The following is a 21,272-nucleotide window of genomic DNA, read 5'->3' as shown; positions in this document are numbered from 1 at the left end:
TATCTACTCTGTCCAGAAGTAAAAAAGGCCAGTAGCAATGGATCCTACAGAGCAAGTGTTTGTATATGCACACAGATCAAAGTTGCCTGGAATCCACATTGAGAGCTGATGCACTGAGAGAGAAGTCTCATTGGTCCAGAGCTAATTTTCTGAGCATCTGTGCACTTCATAGTATTCAAAGGTGAAAAGCTGCTGCTTGAAATGAACTGCAATTGTAAAAACAGGCAGGTTTTTGTGTGGTTATCCCCCGCACCCCCACCCCCCAGGTTGATCAATGCCTTGTCTCAATTTTCTTTCTTTATTTTCAGGATTAACAAACCCTAAAAGTACTCTGGGAACACATTCGTCATTTTGTCAGGCTTGACCAATGAATTTTATATAAACCCAAGGATATTTTGAGAGGACCCTGTCCAAATTTCTGTCAAGGAGTGCATCTTAATAGAAAACATGTGGTACATTGTTACCTGTGACTAACATTTTGGTCCTTCATTATACGGTGAAAATCTGCTGGCAGAGAAAAAGAAGACTTCTTATGTTAAGAAGATTTTCACTGGTGGAGAAGAGCTGGCACCCCCTTGTAATATGAAGCCCTTTGAGAAAAGCTGGTTGTTTCTACTGCTGTTTGTTGTACGAAGAGTTGTATGCTCCTCCTTTATTAGTGTCAACCTTGGGGTGAAAGTGATGAAGGGACAGTCTGTCTTCCTGTCCGAAGATGACCTCAAGTTTTCCATCCCCGGAGAGAAGGATGACTGCAAAGTAGAAGTTGTGATTAATGAGCCAATAACACAGAGGGTTGGGAAACTAACTCCACAGGTAATGGGGCTCCGTTGTGCTGCTCTGTGTGTCCATGTGCGTGCAGATGTGGGAGAAACTAGAAAGAGCTGCTTTACTGATTTCTTTTTTGGGAAGTAGTGGAACACATGAAATCAAATAGTCTGTGAGATTCAGCCTTTTGCTAAAAGTAGCCAGCTGACAGATAACTGCACTCCTTAAATCCAAAAGCTGAGCTCAGTAACATGAGTGCATAAAAGTGAGTTCAGTCAGTCTGTTTTCACAAGCAGAGAATGACTAGGTCAAAAATTTTGGTAAGCAGATATCCTCCAGTCTCTCAACTGTTTGCTTTTGTACCATGACAGTAATCAGCGTCCCGCGGGTAATGCATAGCCCTCTGGAGCATTTTGTATTTTAGTCACGCAGCCACTACTTAAGGAGCAATTAAGAAAAAAATCACATACAATAAGCTCATTGTGTACACCATTGTTTGCTCTGCTCTACAACAGCTAAATTGCTAGCAGATGGCAAATACATTAAAAAAAATCATGTTTTCTGTTAAAATTTCAAGCTTGTAGGAATAATGAAATGTATTTCACATATCACTGTTCTGCTACTCATCCACCTTACAAATCTCCTCACCTAAGCCATAGGAAGGAGTTGAAAGTAATTGACATGAAGATGTAATGGTAGAGGTAGAAGATGAATGGTTTTAATGAACCACAACCGAACAGTTTTTGTCTGTTTTCAAAAATTTTTGTTTATTGTACCATACACTTCTATCTGTTTGTATATGTCTATTGTTTTAAACATCTGCTCTGAATTTTCTGGTGGTCTCTGCAAAGGCTGATGCAGGAGCACCAGTCTCAGTGATTTTTCAAAACTTCTAGCTTGGTCGTCACCATTATTTTTGCAGACCCCTGATGAGTATTTCAGCTGAACCAGCACTTGGAAGGAGCAGAGGCACATCAGGGAAAACAGGAGGCAATGAGCAGGGCAATGTATGATCTTCTCTAGAGACTGTCCCCAAGTGCAGTGCCTCTGCTGAGACTGCCACAGGGCTTGCTCTCTGCCAGCACAGGCGCTCTGACTGTAGTCCACCCTTTCCACTTCCCCAGGCTAGTTTGGCCCATGAAGAAAAAAGAGAGAATTAATGTCTCATTGCTGGCAGACCTCTTCTGTAGGCAAGCTGGCTGGCCAAGGAAGTGACTTTGCTTTCAATTTCTGTCTCAGCCTCCATTATCCTTGTCCATGCAGTCCATGCAGTAGGACCCCGGTATTTTGAAAAAGCCACTTTGTCCTTTGTAACCTGACATGCTTTAAGCACAGGGTCAGCAGCAGCTTTCCAGAGATGCCAGGCAATGTGTATTTACCATACCTTATTTTCCAAAAACCCCTAGTGTCCTTGGCTTCCCGCACTCCCAACCCCACTGCTGTCAGGCGCCTGTCCTTCCTGGGCCTGGACAGAGCCCGGGCAGCGCGGCCTGGCCCTTGGAGGCTGCAGGCACACCTGTCTGGGGGGGCGTCAGCTGGGTGGGAGGCCCTGGGGTACCAGGACAGAGAGGGGCTGTGCCTGCTGGTAGAGCCTGGGATACCTCCCCTGGACGGCTCCTGGCCTGAGTGCTGTTATGTTAGGAAAGGTGCCTTCCCCTCCTCTCCTCAGTAGAGAAGTGGGAGTGCCAGAGGCTTACCACCTTGCAGGGACCCCCAGGGTGACTGCCAGTGAGATAGGCAGTCTGGTTATCTCAAGTCATATTTCTCTGCCCGGAGAGCACTAGATGGCATTTGTGAGTTGAAGGCTTCTGTTTTAAATGACAAAATCCTCATCCAGACACTGAAAAGTGCTGCTTGAGCTGCCACCATTCCTGAAAAAAGGTGCCAGAGTCTGGCTCTCCCAGTGCCACTCACACTCTTTCTACCAGGAAGTTCTGCAGCCAGATAATGTCTCTGGTCTGATCTGTTTTATTGCCATTAAAGTGAGTAATGTCCTAGGAATGTATGACAATTTAATTACAAATTGTAATTGAAAAGCAGTTGAAGTGGAAAAAACCAAAGCTCGACAGTAATTAGGAAAAGATTTAGATCTCCTTTATCTTACCCAGCAAATTTATAGACAATTAGAGTTGCCTGTTCATATAAAAGGAAAACATATTAGGAAACATAAAACAGATGTTTCTTTTTGCAAAGCAGATTGTGTCTTATATACATACAAAATGACTGTCAGTCAGTGGTAAAGACCTTTGTGGAAAGGTCCTTCATTTTCTGTCCCATTGTTGTCAGCTAAAAGGTGGAACTAATGATGTCTTAGAAATAAATTAATTCTTTGATATGATAAATCATCTCCTCTGGTGTGGGCAGTCCCCTCTGATATGAACAGGGATGCGTCATCTAAGCAGTATCTCATTATCAGGTGCACACCAGGTCTATATGTGACCAAAACCCCTACTGACTTTGACAGCTCTATATGATTTACGTCAGTGAAAAATCTCATCTTCAGTGTACAACATTAAACTACTGGAAGCTATAAGTGGCTTTTGTATATAATATACTTCTTTTTTTTTTCTTTAAGGTAACACACTGTCTAACTACCGCCCTTGATTTTTTTGTTTTTGGTAGGATATCACTTAGGACTATCCAATTAATAACTTAACTATCATCTTCCTTTATGTTAGCTTGTACTAAGAAAGAAAAGCCATTAAATAAAAACAAGACACTTGTTTTGTTTTGCTAAACACTGAAAAATAAAAAATCACATAGAACTGTGACATTTGGGAACAATACACAACAGAAGAGCCACAACACAGTCAAAACCATCATATAAGAGAAATTCCATTTTTCACAAACTGTTCTTGTTTTTCCTTTCTAAGCAGTCCCAACAAATAAAATAAATTGTACTTTCCATAGCACCATATATTACAGATTATTCCAAGATTATTTTAGGAAAAGTGGTAAATTCATGTGTATGTATCTGATTATCAACTAACTCGTCACTTAAAAAAAGTAAAAAAGGACTTTGTACAATGTGCTTCATGATGAAAGTTAAAAGCAGACAACACATTTTAAAATCACCGGGAATACAGAACAATTATCACATAGCTTGAGCATCTGAGAATAGCTTCAGTGGAAGTGGACACTGACAGTAATCATGAAAGCCGGTAAAATCTAATTTTCTTTCCAGTATAGAAAGATGCAAGATATAATTCTGTGTAATGGTCAGAAAGAAACAAACCTAGTTCTTACATCCTTTACTGTAAACACATGAAGTAGTCTTGATGCACTTTGGTTAACTATGCATTAACAAGTAATTTAGAAATTAAAGTATTACTTTATTTTTACATTGAAAATGTATCCAAAGACTTTCTCTATGCAATGCATTTCCCGTCAACATTTAAGAGCCTCACTAAAATCCCCTTTCCATTTCACTGTCCTCCAAAAGGGTTGGAGAGATGTAGGTAATTCAAGCAAGCCAGTTCATCTTTTGGTGTATTTTAAGAAATGACTGGCAGTAAGAAATGACCTTTCTGCAAAAAGATGTGGTTTGTCAATCAGCTGTATATGTATATTAATCCTGATTAACTATGGCTTCATTAGGTTTATTAGTGAATGCTGAACAGATTTTACTTTAGTCTGTAGAAGTCCATAGAATCATGTTTGAATGAATACTGCCCATAAAAACTCAATCAAACCCACATTTAGTCTCACAGTGAGACACTCAGGAAATGGAGTGAGTAGGTTTTGCCTTCTTGCTGACAAGAGTATGTCCTGTCTCTCTGCAGTTATGAAATGTGAGTATCCTCCATCTGTGCCTGGGCTGTGTAGAGGTTCCCTGTCATCACAAGGATAACATAGGCATGGTTTTATTTACTAGGGGCTTTTAGCTGTTAAACTCTATAAAGAAATATAGCTACATGGAATTGTAATTTGCCAGACTTGCAAACTGGCTTAAGCGAGGACATAAGAATTCAATCCGTTCTCTAAAGAATGGGTGTGTCAGAACTCTCCAAAGCCATCTTTTCTCCATTTCGGTCAGGCATTTTTTCCTCATTGCCTTACTTTTGCAAGTCAACAAATCACTGAATAATACAACCAGTCTGAAACCAATGTCTGCCTTAGATGGTTAAATTGTGGCCACCCAGCTTTGCAAATGTGACCTGTATCAGGTATGTCATAAGAGTTAGGGTTTTTTTTAATTAGTTGGTGGACACAATATAGAAATTCTGCTTGCTTTTATGCTGTGGGATTACACTGACATTGGGGCTGGGTGTTGGTATGGCACAGAGATGATACATGATCTGGTAAAAGGCTGCTGGTACAACATCGGTATTCCACTATGTAACAAATCTGAGCTAGCAAAGTTTCCAGCAGAGAAGTTTCACTGGGTCATGTTTTTGTAGTCCAGTGGTAGTGGCCATAAAGCAGGATTTACTATATAATCAAGCTACTGCCACTAGAAACTTTAAAAGCTATTAAATCTAACATTATACTGCAGGAACTGCTTGCTTTTCAGATCCACTGCAGTTGTCCCACTGAATACAACTGGATCTGTAAGTCCACAGGCTTTGGTGGTAGAGAAGTGTGCGCTAGAATTATTTGTTGCACTGAGGGAAGGACTCGGCGACCAGCAACAATCACATTTATATGCCCATTCCCTTTCTAACTATAGAGTACCAGCAGCCCCACACTGAAGCGGTTGCTCTGATTCTCACTGCAATACCACAGAACAAGTGAATACCTATTCATAGAAGTAAGCTACAGATTAAGTATTTCCTTAGTCTAATGCATTCCTGCCAGAGAGAAGCGAAAGGGAAGCCATGAAATTAATATCTTTGAGAGTTCTACTAGTATATTCTTTCTCCTTCATAGGTTTTTGACTGTCACTTCCTTCCTAATGAAGTAAAATATACCCACAATGGCTGTCCGATTTTAGATGAAGACACAATCATGCTTAGGCTGTACAGGTAAGGACAGAGGGATGTCATACTTCATTGTTACCAGAAGCACAGCTGCCCTCAGGAAGAGCAAACAGTCCATTTTTCATGGCAAAAGCATGTTCTGCTGTACATGTCATAACTACTTAGATCCAGCAGCAGTCAACAAATGACCATCTGTTTACAGACATATTTCTCACAGTGTATTTCATCTATGCTCAAATAAAGTGTTTGTCAGTATTAATACATATTATGTATTACTTGCTTATTATAGAAACCAGTGATTTTTCTTTTTATTATTGAAAGTGACAACAGTACTTTCAGAGCACTGTATGCTGTTAGGGACACAGATCCTTGCATACAGATGGCAAGTAACCTCTTCCCTAGCACAGATACCCTCTTTACAAGTATGAGCCAGTGGGCAGCAGGGGCTGGCACCTCATGGTCTCTGTCGGTCTGGGGTTTGAGGGCACATGAAAGAAAGGGGTTCAGGTAATTCAGTTTAGAAGGTGAGGCCAAAGCCAGACCCACAGAGTGACAAAAGACAGGGTGAAGCATAACTAATTTGTCTTCTATCACTGCAGATTTACAGAAACTGAAACATTTGTTGAAACATTCACGCTCCATGTGCAGTTGCTTGAGCCAGACTGCAACATCATCAAAATGCGCCCCGGTGCCCTGGAGGTCCCTGAGTACTATGGTCTCTCCAGAGCAATTGACAAGAATGTCCTCACTTTTGACTATGACAGGAAGATAAATCTGGATTGCACCATTTCCATAGCCTCTTCGGAAACCCACCTGCCTGCTCATGGACAGCTCATCACCAGGGACGTGCAGCAAGAGCAGCTTCGTGGAGACCAGCTACAGCACTTCTTCTCTGGCCCTAGTAAGATGTGCTTTAGTTGTTTGTATTAGCAGGGTCAAAGAGACCCAGCAGATTAGACCTGCAGCAGTGGGTTGCTTCAGATGTGCTGCGTAAGGGTGGGTCATTTGAAGTTTAATGAACAGCTTGAGCTATCATGGGAACTGAAAGGGACATGAAGCTGGTGTGGGGCACAGCACAGATCACAGATCTGGGTCAGTAACCCCTGACTGGAATCTGGTTTTGGCTCCTAGATTCCTAGACATGTGGACCAATATGACAGCTTTGGGAGTGCCAAGACTCAGTAGAAACAGCACAGGGAGACAGCGGAGGCAGCATCTACCCGAGAGACCAAGGGAGGCTGGAGCTGGAAGATGGCTGTTGAAAACAGAATCCTGTAGGGGAAGTTAAAAGTCAGGAAAGGAGTCCTAATTCTCATTACACTGTTTTTATCAGGGTTAGTTTAGCTATATGAACAGGTTCCCATGCTGTTTTCTGCTCCAGTAACTGCTTTCTATTGCTTTTGTTGGGTTACAGAGCACACCCTGGGCCAGCAGTGCAGAAATGGAAGCTGCATGCTGGGGCTGGGAGTCATTCACAACACAAAAATGAGCTGCGATGAATTTCTGAGGATGGGGATTCGATATCGGCACCTTGATCCTCCCTCTCCTGACACCGATTATATTCCTGTGAGGTTGGATCTCACAGACAGCAGAAGTAAAACTCTGCACAAGGTAGATTGTTATGTAACCTTACAATATCTTGATTGTCTTCCTGGTTTTAAAGAAAATGTAAATTTGTTGCTTCTTTTCCCTTTTGAAGAGAGAGAGTGAGCCTGGAAGTTTGTTACATTTTTACAACATTGCCAACTGGGCAAATGAAATGCTTTATCTCCATACCTCTATGATTAGACCATTATCGCTACAGAGAAACACCCCTGGCTGTTTACTGGCAGACAGAAGTAGTTTAGCCTGACAGCACAATGAATTCTGGCATGATTCTGTCCTTTTGGTAAAGTACGATCCGCACTGGCTTCAACATATGTAGTAATTAATAAGTTAAGAGCTGTGTGAACATATTCAGTTAATAATAATTAATGGCTCGTGCTGGTTTCTGTCAGGTAAAGTTATTCATTAAACTTAGATCAAATTAAGCAAGTTGTTTCAGTCCAAAATTAAGGACACAAATAAGACTAGTGAACCTGGAAGACCTTTTCATGAGGTCTGAGTATTTACTTTAGGCATTTTCTCATTAAAATGTTTCTATTTTTCTTTTCAAAATAATTATTGTTTTGACATGTACCTCAATTAGCTATGTGAAGGTGATGGAAATTGAATTTATTTTGTTTGCTTCACTTTGTCTTTCAGTTGTCCTATTTTTTTCCTATTATAGACTGAGTATGCGTGGCTCCCTGTTCATATTAAAGGTGCCAGTCCCAATCAGATACCCAAAGCTGCCCCGATGGCAAAGTTCATCCTGGAAGTAGATCAATTTATTTTAACCCCCATTACAACCACAACTGTTGATGCTGAAGACAACGAAACTCCAAAGTCCCTGCTTGTCTTCAACATTACCAAGCCACCTCCACAGGGCTTCATCACTCATCTATCTGACCACACAAAACCTGTTGGTTCCTTCACGTGGAAAGATCTCAGTGACATGCTCATTGCTTATCAGCCTCCAAATAGGAGCCACACAGAGAGAAGGAATTATGAGGTAACAGTGAAATGTATAAGCATTTGCTATTTTTCATATCCTTAGGATTCAGTTAGCTGTAAATAAATGCATTCATACATCAGGATATTTTTCAGAAAAAAAAAAAATGTCTCTCTCCAGATCTGCCACAGAGTGCTGCTGGTGGTGAATGTCTCCTACTTTGGGTACAGAGTTGCTTTATTTTTTCATTAACCAGTGCTGCTAGGTATTTTGTGTAACTCAGTAGCATGCCAGCAGTCTGAGAAATAAACAACAGGTTTAAAAAGGAGATGTAACAGGAAGATAAATGAGGTAAAGGAGCATTTAAATATGCTGAGAGTTATAAAATAACTATCTAATAAGACAGTTACAAGCAATAAACTAAACAAAACAAAATGTTTGGTATTAAAGTGATGAAACTGAAGAAACAGAAAATCAGAGCAAGGTAAGCTGCAGAAAGGGTGAACTGGAAAGCAGAGGAACACAGTAACTTTGGCACGTGATGATGACAATGCATCTTTTTTTAACCTTGGCTGTCACAGGAACCTCCTTTCTGTTTCCTTAGTATGAGGATCAGTCTACCACATCTCCTGCTCCTTAAGGGCTTCTTCTCTGTTCTGCTTTCAGCATTGCTTGACTGCAGGTTCAAGAATTTGATAATTCAGGAGTCTGAAATTTTTGTTTGTTTGTTTTGTTTTTGTTTGGGTTTTTTCTGTGCAGGTCTGTATCTTTTGTTTCATACTTTTTTTGGTCCTACATATGTTAAAAGAGTAGGAAAGCCCCTCCCACCTTTAATTATTACTATTAAAAAAGCCTTAAGTTAATTACTGAGTTAATTGTACCCCACACATCAGTGAAAATGCTTATCTTTCCCATTAAATTCAACACATTGCAAACTAACTTTTCCAGCATTCACTGTGAAATGCATAGAAGGAAGATACGTAATTTAATGCAGAACCTCAAAAGTTCTTTTCAGAAACTAGGTCAAGTTTAATTTGTTAACGTATTATCAGAAGCCTTTAAGATCTCTCAGGAAAAAACACACTATATGTGTTTTGAGGTACAGCTGGTTTTCAGGGTGGGTTTTTTTCCCAATAAATAGCTTGTCTGTTTTCACAACAGGTGGAGTTTGAGGTTCATGATTTCTACTTTGAAAGGAGTTTACCAATCACTGTGCATCTTTCTATCAGAACAGCAGATACGAATGCTCCTAGGGTTTCATGGAATACAGGTGAAATCTCTTTTCTTCAGTTTATTTTGCTACAGAATTTATAATGTTTTGACAGAGACAGTTGACAAATCTCTAAGATTTAGTTTTACACCTGGAGTTTAAGGATTATTAAATGAAGGGAGTGTAAATCTGGTTTTTTTTCCTTTATCCATCTTGGGGGACACAAATTGCTACAACTTGAAAAAATCTTAAGTTTTAACTGGAATGGAAAATAAAGAAAAAAAGGCCTTACAGGAAAACCAGGATTCCTGTATATAGCATGTTCTTCAAGAACGAGCTGAACATAAGAGAGTATAAATAGTAAAGACAAATACATGATGGAATAGGAGTAGTAGGGTAGTGTGTGAGAAAGACCAAGGCTCGTTGGTATTGTTAAAGTGGAAGTCTGCAAAAATGAACAGGTAGAAAAAAAAGGCATGACATACCACCAGTCATTTCAAGCCTGGAAACCTTCCAGGGTTAAGGCTTATTCAAACAGATTTATAATGCCTACATTGGAGATGGGGCAGGCCCTCCCATCTAGAGTGAAATGTGCATTGATATTTAATCAACAGAAGGCAAAGGTGTAAGGTCAAGCAAGTCTTTAAGTTAATGCCAGGGAAAGTGCAGTCTCTTCACAGTAGAGAAGGGAAGGAGCTGAGAGGAACAGGCTTTTAGGTCTCCCAGAGAAACTTCACCCAAAATGACTCTCAGAATAAAAAGAAGAGATACTGTCCTCCACCATGAAGATCAACATACATTTTTCAATGCAGACTCAATAAGGAAGCTGAGTACCCAGTTTCAGATGTTGTGATATTTCAAGTGCAATGCTTCAGTTTGTGCACAAGTCCAGAAATCTGCCTAGCTAGTCTATCAGGTAATTTGGAACCAGAATATATTATTTCTCTGTAAAAAAGTCTTTAAAGACAGTTGACTAAGGCAAGTAACATCTTTTTTTCTTGACTGCAAAAAACTTTAGAAAGGTTAGATGCTGACAGCTTTTAAAGTTGCAGACACTTTGGTGAATTAACAGTCCTCTCTTCGCAGGCCTCAGCCTCTTGGAAGGGCAATCCCGGCCGATTACATGGAAACACTTCCAAATTGTGGACAACGATGACATCCAAAATGTTTGCTTGGTCACAGTTGATGGCTTACAGCACGGTCGGCTCACGGTGAGAGGTAAATCACTTCCACTTGAGGGCCTGGAAACATGTTCTCTAGTGACAACTCACTATGATAATGTGGCAGTCAGTAAGACATTGATAGAGCCTGTCGTATTTCCCTCCCTGCTGAGGGCTGCCAGCATGAGCAGGATTTACAAGAGAATGACGGTGAGGATGGAAATATCTGGATGCAGAGTAAGAGATTCAAAAATTCACAAGCTCATACAGCAAGTCAGTTGCATAGCTTTGACGCATTTGCAAATAGTGTATTTATGCTATCCACATCCTTAAATTTGAGATACTTTAAGTCTGGCATTTTGCCTACACATCACTTCCGTTTGAAACTGAAACTGGTTCTTAGTTTCTTCACTTGAGGTGAATCCAGCCCAAGTGAGCTAATGTAGCTAGTAGCAGCATGCAGCAGGTCTGGTGTGGCCCTGTCCCACCAAGGCGAAATAAGGATGGGTAACTCCCCAGGAGAGAGTGCTGTGATGCCACTGCACAACAAGAGAAACACTAGCATACGCATTCATGGCTTAGTGTTTCTCACATGAAACAAGAAAACCCAGGGCATGAGAACACATTGTATGCAGGTTTCCCCTCTGGAGCAAAAGGCAAGACCCGCATGGAGAGAGGTGGGCACAGCCACACACTAGTGGGAAGCTGCTGCTGGCCAGTCTGGCTCTGCCATCCTGCCCTGGCTTCCCCAGCCAAAGGCAAGTAGACATGCTGGTGGTGCACTGGGAGGCTGCTCTCTCTGCTGTTTGGCTTTGCTTGCTACAACCACACTAGACACAGGGACTAAAACAAAAGTGTTGAAAAATTCAGTATTTATAAGTTATTTTCTTAACATACATCTACATCCCAAAGCTGAAATTTTAAAGGAATCAGCTATGCTTTCATCACGCAGGCACAACCTAGGCAAAATGCAGTGACTATATTTTCACTCTTACATTTTTGCTTGAAGGTGCTGAGGAATGCCAAGTGATCTTGACTTGCTGGCAAATACAGACAGTACTTGGATATGGTTGCTATTTACTGGCAGCTTTAAGATTTATTTCGAAAAGTGGCAATTAAATTAGACTTATAATTTGTTAGCCTTCTGCAATGTCAATGTTGATAATTTTGCTTTGCAGTCTCATGAGTCAGCACAGTGCTGCTCTGCTCTCTCGGGGAAAATGGTTGCATAAAAAAAGTTACTCTGCTGTTGGCAGGGTGGAAAGATGCTGCCACTGTCAGTGCTGGATTTTTTGGTAGTTAAACATATTCATTAAAATGCATAGCCTGAAGACATAAAAAGCAAGTATTTAAAGAAAAAGAAAAGGTGATATTTGGAATTTAGTGGAAAGATAAACTATTCAGAAGTATATTTCATCTCAGGAAATTATTGCCAAGGAGTTCAGTGTCTGCATAACCATCCTCCTGTAATGCCACAAACAGAAACTCTGTGGTGTCAGAATTGTTAGATAGGCTAAGCCCCAGATATGCTGTCATGGCGGGCTGTGCGGCCAGCCAGGGAGCGGGCTGCAGGCTGTAGAGCAGCAGACCAGCTGCACCTGCAGGGACTATCTCATGGTGATAGTCTCATCTTTGCATACACCCCCCAGGGTTTCTCAGCCTCCCATGGGCCAGCCAGGGGTGGATATTTCTTCTCCAGTGACTGTGCCTTACTCTCTTTTATGTGTCTGCATAGGCACCTGCAAAGTAAACCATCACCACAATTTTTGGCAATTGCCTTTTTTGTCTAGCAAGCACCAACTGATGTTCAAACTTTGAAACAAAGCTCAGGTTTAGTCCTCCAGCTGCACTATAATGCTGCTGGCAAATGGTCTGAGCCACCGCCCACTGAATCAGTGGAGGGATTCCCATTAACTGTGGAAAACAGTGAATCAGCCCAATGTCTTGAAGTCTCTGTTGTTAGGTTTGGTAATGCCAGCTGAAGGAAACCCCTGAAAGAAAGAGGTATGTATGGTGGTGTTGCCTGTCTTCTGCCACCTTTAACAGACTTTTGTACAGTGATGAAGCAGTTATTTCTCCATCCTAAAGTTTACCCATAATTCTTTTCAAGTAAGGAGGCAAAAGGAGTGTGTGGGTGTCTCTGCTGATATTACACAACATGGAGGGCAAAAAAATGTTACCTTTGGAGGCCCTGCTTCCAGCACCAGTTTGCAGTTCTCAAAACCTTTAACCTGTCTGAATATTGCATGTGTGGGTACGTAACATGTCTAGTGAAGCAGTGGTGTAAAATTGCCTTAGTATAGACACTAACTTCACCATGCAGAAAAAACAAGACTCAGAAACATTATTTTTTACTTGCAATGAAATGCTGAGCAGTAATTATAAAAGCATATTCTCTTCAATGCTTAAAATACATACAAAATGCTCTGATAAGAAAGTAGAGGTTGAAATAAAAGTGGAAACAATTACAGTTACAAGTCCTTGATATTGCCAGTTATTTTAATTGCAATGGACATTTTCTTTGCTACCACAGTTGAAAATTCTGCATTAACTATTCTACCTTCTACAAACTTGCTTCCAGTAGGTGAAGTTTTGTTTGATTTTTCTAAAAATGCATTCTCCTTCTTTCTCCCTTAATAACATTCATATTGGTGGAAGGATTCTCTGGGCTGAACTGCATGTTTTTGATGCATTTTCTTCCACTGTTTTGACAGGAGGGAAAGGATTCATGTTCACAGTCTCTGACATTCAGGCTGGAGTTGTTCACTACCATCATGATGACAGTGATTCTACTAAGGACTTTGTGGTGTTTAGGATTTTTGATGGCCACCACAGTATTCGCCATAAATTTCCAATCAATATCCTCCCTAAAGATGACAGCCCTCCATTTCTTATCAGCAATGTGGTCGTTGAAGTTCACGAGGGACAGACGATTCTGATTCAGGGCTCCATGCTTCATGCTTCTGACATGGATTCCAGTGATGATTACATACTATTCAATATTACCAATCCACCACGGGCTGGAGAAATCATGAAGAAACCAGGACCAAACTTGACAGGTAATAAAACATGTCCACAATAGCAAGCTATTCTTTGTCCTCTCCTTTTAAACCACATCAAATGTTACAATTAGGGAACTTATCTTGCCTCAGGACAAATCATGGCAAATTTGGACTTTTTTCACTATAGTGTAAATCCCCACCATTAATTACTGTTGATTTCTGCACCAGCATAACTATGCCTGTGAACACAATTTATCCTATAATTCTTCCATTCTGAGACTATTTCCCTACTGTGTTTTTCTCCTCCAGAAAAGTTGGGCTGGTCAGTTAACTTTATCCACAAGGATCCCTGGCAAGTTCAAAGCTATCAGGTGACACTAATGGTGCTAAAAGAGGAAAAAAGCTCTCCTTCCATGTAACTGAACTCAAAAACTCCTGTGCTAAGCTGCAGACACTGCTAGTCCTGCAGATTCTTTTGCCCCCTAACAGGGTTTTAGGCCCATTTGCTGTGTTGCTTCATTTTTTGAATGATCTTTAAGGGACATAAAAAAGAATTTGATGATCTTCAGGAAACATGGAAGACAATGAGATAACATTTCAAAGGGTTTATTCTAGTTAGGGTGAAAGAAAGGACATTATGCTTCACTGGTTACTTGCAAAGGTAATGGATAATTTTTATGAATTATTAAAATTATGCACTGTTCAATAGAAGATATATTTTTCAATTCAACAGGGTACTCTGTCAGCAGTTTTCTTCAGAGGGATCTATTTAATGGAATAATTTATTATCGCCATTTGGGAGGAGAAGTATTTGAAGATTCCCTTGAGTTTGTGCTGTGTGATAGCCATGACCCTCCCAATCTCTCAGAGCCACAGGTATGAAACTGAAGCATCTTTGACAGAGTACAGCATTTTTCCTTCAAAAGGCTGATGATTTTACAGATTCTGATATAGATCTTTTCTGTTTACCATCACCACAATCACTATCACAAGTAATGTTATCCAGATCTATCTCTTGTTCTTGCTTTTCATGGGGCAATTCTCTCTGCCTGGCTGCAGAGAGTTGAGTCCATTGCAAAGACTTTTTACCACATCGTAAAATGAAATGTTGAAAACAAATTAGATTTGGAGATGGTACAAACAAACTAAACAGCCCTCCTGAAGTCAGCTGAGAAAAGGCTACTTCTTTCACCCAGGAGTCCAACATACTGAATTTGACTTTGTTTTTAATTTAAAAGGAAACTTCTAACATTCATAGGCTTTGTATTGAATTGTTTTATATCTCCATTACTTATGTATTCATGATATGTCATGACAGCCACATCCTGCATCTCATATTCCAGTCATCCACTTAGTTCTGTGTGTGCATGTTTGTAAGCAGCTGTCTGGACACTCTCTTACTGAGTGGAACAGCTGCTGATTTTACTGTCTTCCTGATTTCAGGTGATGATGGTACACATTGTCCCTGTGGACGATCAGCTACCCAGAGAAGCCCCAGGAACAACCCGTCACCTGGTTGTTAAGGAGACTGAGATTGCTCACCTAACAAAGAAACATCTCCATTTCATGGATGTGGAAGAGCAAGACAGGGAACTCACATACACCATAACCACTTCCCCATTTTTCTCTTGCATGCCTGGGTAGGTGTGATCTGCCATACCTTTCAGGTGGGACAGGGCAATGACCCATGTAAGAGGAGCAGTCTCAGTGGCACTAGCATGCTTGTGTCTCAGGTTCTTCATCTGTTTGCTTAAAGCACAGGTGCCAACAGCTGGGTGCAGCTCTACTGTTGATGAGTAAGGGTGAGCTAGAGCTGAAAGCAACAGAGTAATACACAGAGTAACAAAAAACAACCAACCAAAAAAACCCAAACAACAAACCCAACCCAACCCCAAAGGAAAGAAAGTATAATCTAGCAAAAAATAAGGAGGAAAGCACCTGAAATCTTTGCTTTCCTTTTGTTGGGCTTGCATTTTACACTGGCCTGTGGGATCCTGTAAAGCCTTGAACTTAAGTCACAGCACCTCTGCTAACAAAGTGGAGCTGAACTGGGCCTGCCCCAGGCTAAGATGAGGTGCTCCAGCTTCTTCTAGGATATGTATTATCACTGTGGCACTGTGAAGGACTCCTGATCCAGGACCAGGAACATGTGGAGCAGGATGCAGGCAGAACAAGTTATGGGGGCAATGGGGATATGGGATAGATGGGTGTGGTAGCAGTTTACATGTCACTGATACTGTTTCACCATTTGGTAAATTTGTGAGAGCACCAGCAACAATTTGCCAAGTTGTTTGAAGAGCCACACTCTGAGTTTTAACCGTAAACAACAGGGAATCATTATGCAGCTGGGGCAGAGGGATGTTTAGGCTGTTCCCCTATTCAGTCAAATCCAGTTCACTGGTTACTGCTGTTGGGAAGCTGACTTGCTGGGAACTGGTTCGTTTCACAAGTTTATAAGATGCACAAACCCCAGAAATAATTTATGTTTCTACATAAAGATAAATAGGGTGTGTAAGTAATCAGATTGTGACGGACTAGACTTGCACATGGTGTAAATGGTATCTGGCTTGTGCAGAGACACACTTGTAGCAAGCTGAGTTTGCTTAAAAGGTATGCAATGATTTTTCATGACCATCCTGAAAAATATTTCTTGCGTTCAGTTTGCTGTGATAATGTTTGCATTAATAACAAGGATAGAAGAGAGAAAAATGCTTTTCATCTCAATCCAGTTGGGTGTGGGATGTTAATAAATGCAAGATTGAGCTACGTGACTGTTGTTTTTGCCATTCTTCAGTATTGCTAACCAGGATGTGACATACATATTTTTGTGCAGCCATTCAGATGCTGGGAAGCTGTTTATGGTGGACACCATCCCCAGGCTGGTCAAGGATCCTGCTGCTCTTGCACTGCAGTCATTTACTCAGGTTTGTTATGATACCTGATACCACAACCAGTTCTAAACAAATATAAAAAGTTACAAGTGTACAGCTTCTTTTTGACAGGAAAACAAGAGGTGAAGAGTGAGGAGCAGTACTATTACAAGCTCTGCTTAAGAAGCTCAAAACTTTGCTAATTCAATTCCAGCTTTTAAAACAAATTTCCATCATGCTTCAGTCCTGCAATACATAAACAGTATTCTTCTGAAACCAGCAGGGGCTGCAGTTGCCTAGAGCAGCCTGAATTTGGCTTCAGCATGACATTAAGAGGAAGGAAAAAATACACAAAACGTGGAAATAAGGCCTTGACAGTTTCCTGCTTCTTCTCAGTTTTTCCACTGATAGATACAATACAGGCTGGAACAGGTCTTTTTTCAGGATTTTTTTGTTCAGTTTTCATGCTTCTGTGTTGTGATATATATTTTACAAATACCAGTGAAGTACCCTGGTTTATATCCTGCTGTATGGTTAAGATTGCATAACAGTGATTATTGCAGTACTATAATGAAAGCTCTGAGGCTACAAGTCCTTGATCAAGTGCCTAATATGTGTGTCTGGATGCAAGCCTTTGGTGATTATTTTAGCCTTTTTCACTGGCCTGCCCTCACCTGAGGAGACAGGATGCACATTTCATTCATACTGGTGAGGGCAAATTCAGCTGCTATGGGCGACATTACATTAAAAGTTATGTGTTGATGAATTGTTTATTTTAAAGTCACAGTTAGTAAAGGCCCTGGGACCAGCATTCTTAAAGGGCTCCATCAAGGAGATAGGTCCATTGCCTCTGTTATCACTTAGAAACTGTGTTTGTACTTTTTGCTACAGGTTTGAGTATTTGAACCTGTACTCACCTGATTTGTAGCTAAACATGCATTTAATCCAGGCATTGCCAGTGGCTAAAGAGTAAGTGTAAAGTTTCTGGGAATTATTTTTGACAGTTTGGATAACATCTAATCAGGGGATGAGAAAGATCCCTATTGTCCTGAATTATGGCTGCTCCCATTATCTCTTCTTACATGCACCTCTCTTCTCCTTTTGCAGCATGCTGTAAACTATATGAAAGTTGCCTATATGCCACCGCTGCAGGATATTGGGCCTGAACCTCAGCAAGCCCAGTTTATTTTTTCTGTCAGCAATCAGCATGGTGGCACTTTGCATGGGATCTGCTTCAATATTACGATTCTTCCCGTGGACAATCAAGCTCCAGAGGTAGGGTGGTGGTGAAGGTGAAAGGAAAGGACTTGGAAATGGCTTTGAGTAGAAACAGAAGTGCAGAGAGATGTCTTGATCTGACTGAAATAAAAAATAAAACTTCCATGGGATCAGGGTTTCAGCTTCTTGCATGTAGCCTGCATTGGGACTGAAGTGGAAGGTAAAGTCCAGTAAGTGTGCAAGGTGATTTTTTGTGCTAAATAAACTGAAGGCTACCTTCAGCATCTGAGTGGCTGTATGAAAACACATATATCACATCCTGGTTACCCAAACTGCATCCCTTCTCTTTGTGTTGCCTTTTGCCTGTGAAGGCCAGGACCATCAGTGAATGGGATCAGGATTGGGTTGCACTATCAGGGCCTACTGTTAGTAAATTCGTTAGGTTTTCCTAACACAGCATGAAAGAGTACAGCCTTTGGCATTTTCGTTTTTAAGGTGTCACAGGTCCTTATACCAGAGCAAACTGAAATTGCTCTATTTGGTGTGTGTTTGGAGGTGCAGTAGAAAAGAGAGTTCAGCCTTTCTCCTCCATGCAGGTTTTTACAAGCCATTTGAGAGTGGAAGAGGGTGGCCTGAGCCCTGTCACAGAGGAACACATTCTCATCTCTGATGTGGACACAAAACGGGACCATCTCCTTCTCTTCCTGCAGAGGCAGCCTCAGCATGGGGTGGTGGAGCTGGATGGCATTTCCATGAATGAAGGAGACAGGCTTTCCTGTGGGGACCTGCATACACTGGCAGTCAGGTTGGAAGAGTGGTCATCTTTTCCTCTGGCGGTGGCTGTGTCTCTCAGTCAGATGAGTGAAAGCCCTGCAGCGAAGTGGGGTGAGGTGCAGAGGGTACAGCTAGCCATGCTTGCCATAGCACAGACCTGGCAGAGCTGCTCAAGGCCAAGATTGCTGGCTGAGCCTTGGGGCCGCAACAGTCCCTGTGCAAACTGAGCTGCTGTGTGACCAGGAAGCAGGAGCTAGTGACCATGTCTGATGTAGAAGGTTTCTCTATAAAGCACTGCCCCAGGCAGATGAGGAGGCAAATTCTATATTCAGCCATGCCATTCCTGTGAAGAAAGCAATGGTTGCCAGCTTTTTTCTTTTAAAGAAGTTGTATATTTATTAAACTTGGTTAGTTTACAAGAAAATTTGTATTAGCACCAATTAACCTACAGATGAAATTCTTTCTGCTGTGTTTGTGACAAGAACAAGACTCAGCTTTCTACATGCATGCAGAATTAGAGGTCCCTGTCTCTGTTTCCATCTGCTAGTTAAAGAAGGCACCTACCACAGAGAGGACGTACATGTTTGGTAGACTCCTCCTTATAAGCAGCCAGGACATAGATGACAGAGCCTCAGTGAAGCCTTTTTCCCAGCTGATGTCTGGTATATTTTGAGGGTTTTCTTCTTGTAGGAGACCCCACAAACCCCCTAAAGACATTGATTCAGAATAAGCAGTCTTAGATGGACACCCTTGCACAGCGATTAGCTTTTTACATTGGGAGGGATCCACATTGTCTGGCATGACCAGAAAGTGCAGCTTCTTTGTGTGAAATCTGCATAGCCTTTTTTTCCCCCCACAGGTATCGGCATGATGGCTCTGAGACTCTCACTGATGATATCCTCTTTGTAGCCACAGATGGCATTCATTTTGTAGACTTCATCCTGCAAGTCAAGGTCAGTATATTGCATATTTCTGAGAGCACTTGCCTTTGTAGAAGAATGCAAAGCTTGACTTGTGAAAGCCTTCACATTCCCTTGGAAATTAGAAAATAACGGATATGCTAGGCTTCCATTTTAACCTCAGCTTTCAGGTTTATGTGGCAAATCTGAGAGGAGATTTGGGTTGTATTAGCTGAAAGGTGTTTGTGCTTGCTCTAGCTTGGGTTCTTCTGTCTGGAATTATTCTCTCTGTACTTAAATATGGGGAGTGAGTTTTCTTTCTCAAGTTATAATTATCTAGTTTGGTTTATTTTGTCTTTGTATTTGAAGAGTGACCTTAATTCAGCTGGTTTCATTTTGTTCATAGAGAAACCTCAATGTCCTCTGACACTGACATCATACTGCTGGTTTGGGCTAGAAATCAATGTATTAAAACAACAGGTTTCCACTGAAATGGAAAATAAAAGACGCTAAATTATTTTTCTGGTTAGGTATCGCCTGTGAATGACGAGTTACCTGTTATGCAAACAGACCTTGTTCCTGTGCTCCACTGCCTGGAGGGTGAAGAAGTGGTCCTCTCCTCAGAGTACATTTATGCCACAGATGCAGACAGCGATGACATGAAACTGATGTTTATGCTGGCTCGCCAGCCCTACCATGGGGTAGTGAGGAAAGCTGGCATTGCCGTGGATCGTTTCTCCCAAGCTGATGTCATCTCTGGTTTAATCACATATAAGCACACTAGTAAGTGAGTTAAGGACAGCATTAGACTGGAAATCAGAGAGTTTTTGGCAAAAAAATCTTAACCTGCATCCTTGTAATCTTTGCAGAAGCTCAGCAGGAATTGCTGAGACACCACATGTGTTGTGACTAGGGGAAAAAGTAAGCTGGCTTCCAAAGAGGGCTGATAATACACAACTACCAAGTGTTTTAATGTGTTCTCCAAATCCCTGCCTGAACTGAAAATTTTATTAGAACAAGCACATGAAAGCATCATAATCCTGGAGGATTTTACTGTTGCTGACAAAATATCTTGGGCTCTTTTGGAAAAATCATTCTTAAATTAGGTATAAAATTGGGGGGGTTTATTTGTTTCATGACATTAAAAAAAACTTCGACCTTTTCCCATAGTTGTTTTTAGATAAAATAGTGTAATGCTGTAAATGAATGTGCAGAGTTTTAATAGAAAACTGTTAACAACTTCAGGTACTTTTTACTTGCCACTCCAATCTAGATCGATATCAACTTTTGGACAGTTTATAGTCTTTCTGTACCACAAGATAAGTGATGTTTGGATTTTCTTCAAGAACCACAGTGCTAAAAATATGTCCTTTTGTGGTTTTGTCATTAAAATCCAAAAATACTTTTTTTTTTTTTTTTAAATTACCCACATAAATCAAGGGATGGTTAACTCCCTTTCCTACTTAATTTCTTCTTTTCATTAGCATTAAAAGGATTCTCTTTTCTACGTCTCTGATGACAGCTTTAGTCTATTTTTTTTCTCAAAGGCTCTGTTTTTCTGTGTAATTAGTCTGTAATTTTGTGCTAGCATGGAGCATATACATGATATTTTCAGGCTTGGCACTGTCTAAAATGAACAGCTGGTATTTGAGAAGAGAAGGAAGTACTTGACTATGGCCACCCATAACAAACTTTTCTTCAGCATACTTAAGATATCAGGAACATTATTTCAATGGCATTGTTTTGCAAAGGCAGTGAAGGGCAGACCTTCAAGGATGCATGCAGTGCCAGTGTTTTTCATTCCCAGATTTCCCCATGTCAAATGTGCTGCCAGTTGATACTGCAAGAAAGGGTGGGAGTTGTTGCCTTTCTCTTGCAGACAGCTTATTAGTAATATCTCGCAGCAATACAAGACACAGGCT

At 41.0% G+C, this 21,272-nt stretch overlaps 1 protein-coding gene across 2 annotated transcripts in view; it reads left to right on the top strand.

Moving 5' to 3' along the window:
• Window positions 1-21,272, top strand: part of FREM1 (FRAS1 related extracellular matrix 1) — a 74,703-nt gene that overhangs the window by 11,314 nt on the left and 42,117 nt on the right. Inside the window, exons 2-16 of one of the 2 annotated variants that reach the window (XM_027807920.2) lie at window positions 309-813; window positions 5,635-5,729; window positions 6,284-6,585; window positions 7,099-7,295; window positions 7,954-8,277; window positions 9,379-9,487; window positions 10,514-10,645; window positions 13,302-13,646; window positions 14,323-14,465; window positions 15,033-15,229; window positions 16,423-16,513; window positions 17,567-17,734; window positions 18,274-18,482; window positions 19,311-19,404; window positions 19,881-20,133. In XM_027807920.2, the coding sequence (XP_027663721.2) occupies window positions 583-813; window positions 5,635-5,729; window positions 6,284-6,585; window positions 7,099-7,295; window positions 7,954-8,277; window positions 9,379-9,487; window positions 10,514-10,645; window positions 13,302-13,646; window positions 14,323-14,465; window positions 15,033-15,229; window positions 16,423-16,513; window positions 17,567-17,734; window positions 18,274-18,482; window positions 19,311-19,404; window positions 19,881-20,133 (2,890 nt within the window). In that variant the 5' untranslated portion in view covers window positions 309-582. The remainder of the gene's footprint in view (window positions 1-308; window positions 814-5,634; window positions 5,730-6,283; window positions 6,586-7,098; window positions 7,296-7,953; window positions 8,278-9,378; window positions 9,488-10,513; window positions 10,646-13,301; window positions 13,647-14,322; window positions 14,466-15,032; window positions 15,230-16,422; window positions 16,514-17,566; window positions 17,735-18,273; window positions 18,483-19,310; window positions 19,405-19,880; window positions 20,134-21,272) is intronic. The other variant, XM_055699759.1, reaches the window with a different exon arrangement.

The sequence above is a fragment of the Falco cherrug genome, chromosome Z (genome assembly GCF_023634085.1).
Source record: "Falco cherrug isolate bFalChe1 chromosome Z, bFalChe1.pri, whole genome shotgun sequence".
NCBI classification, from domain to species: Eukaryota; Metazoa; Chordata; class Aves; order Falconiformes; family Falconidae; genus Falco; species Falco cherrug.
Note: the sequence above shows the minus strand (reverse complement) of the source record. Positions and strands in the feature narration are given on the sequence as shown.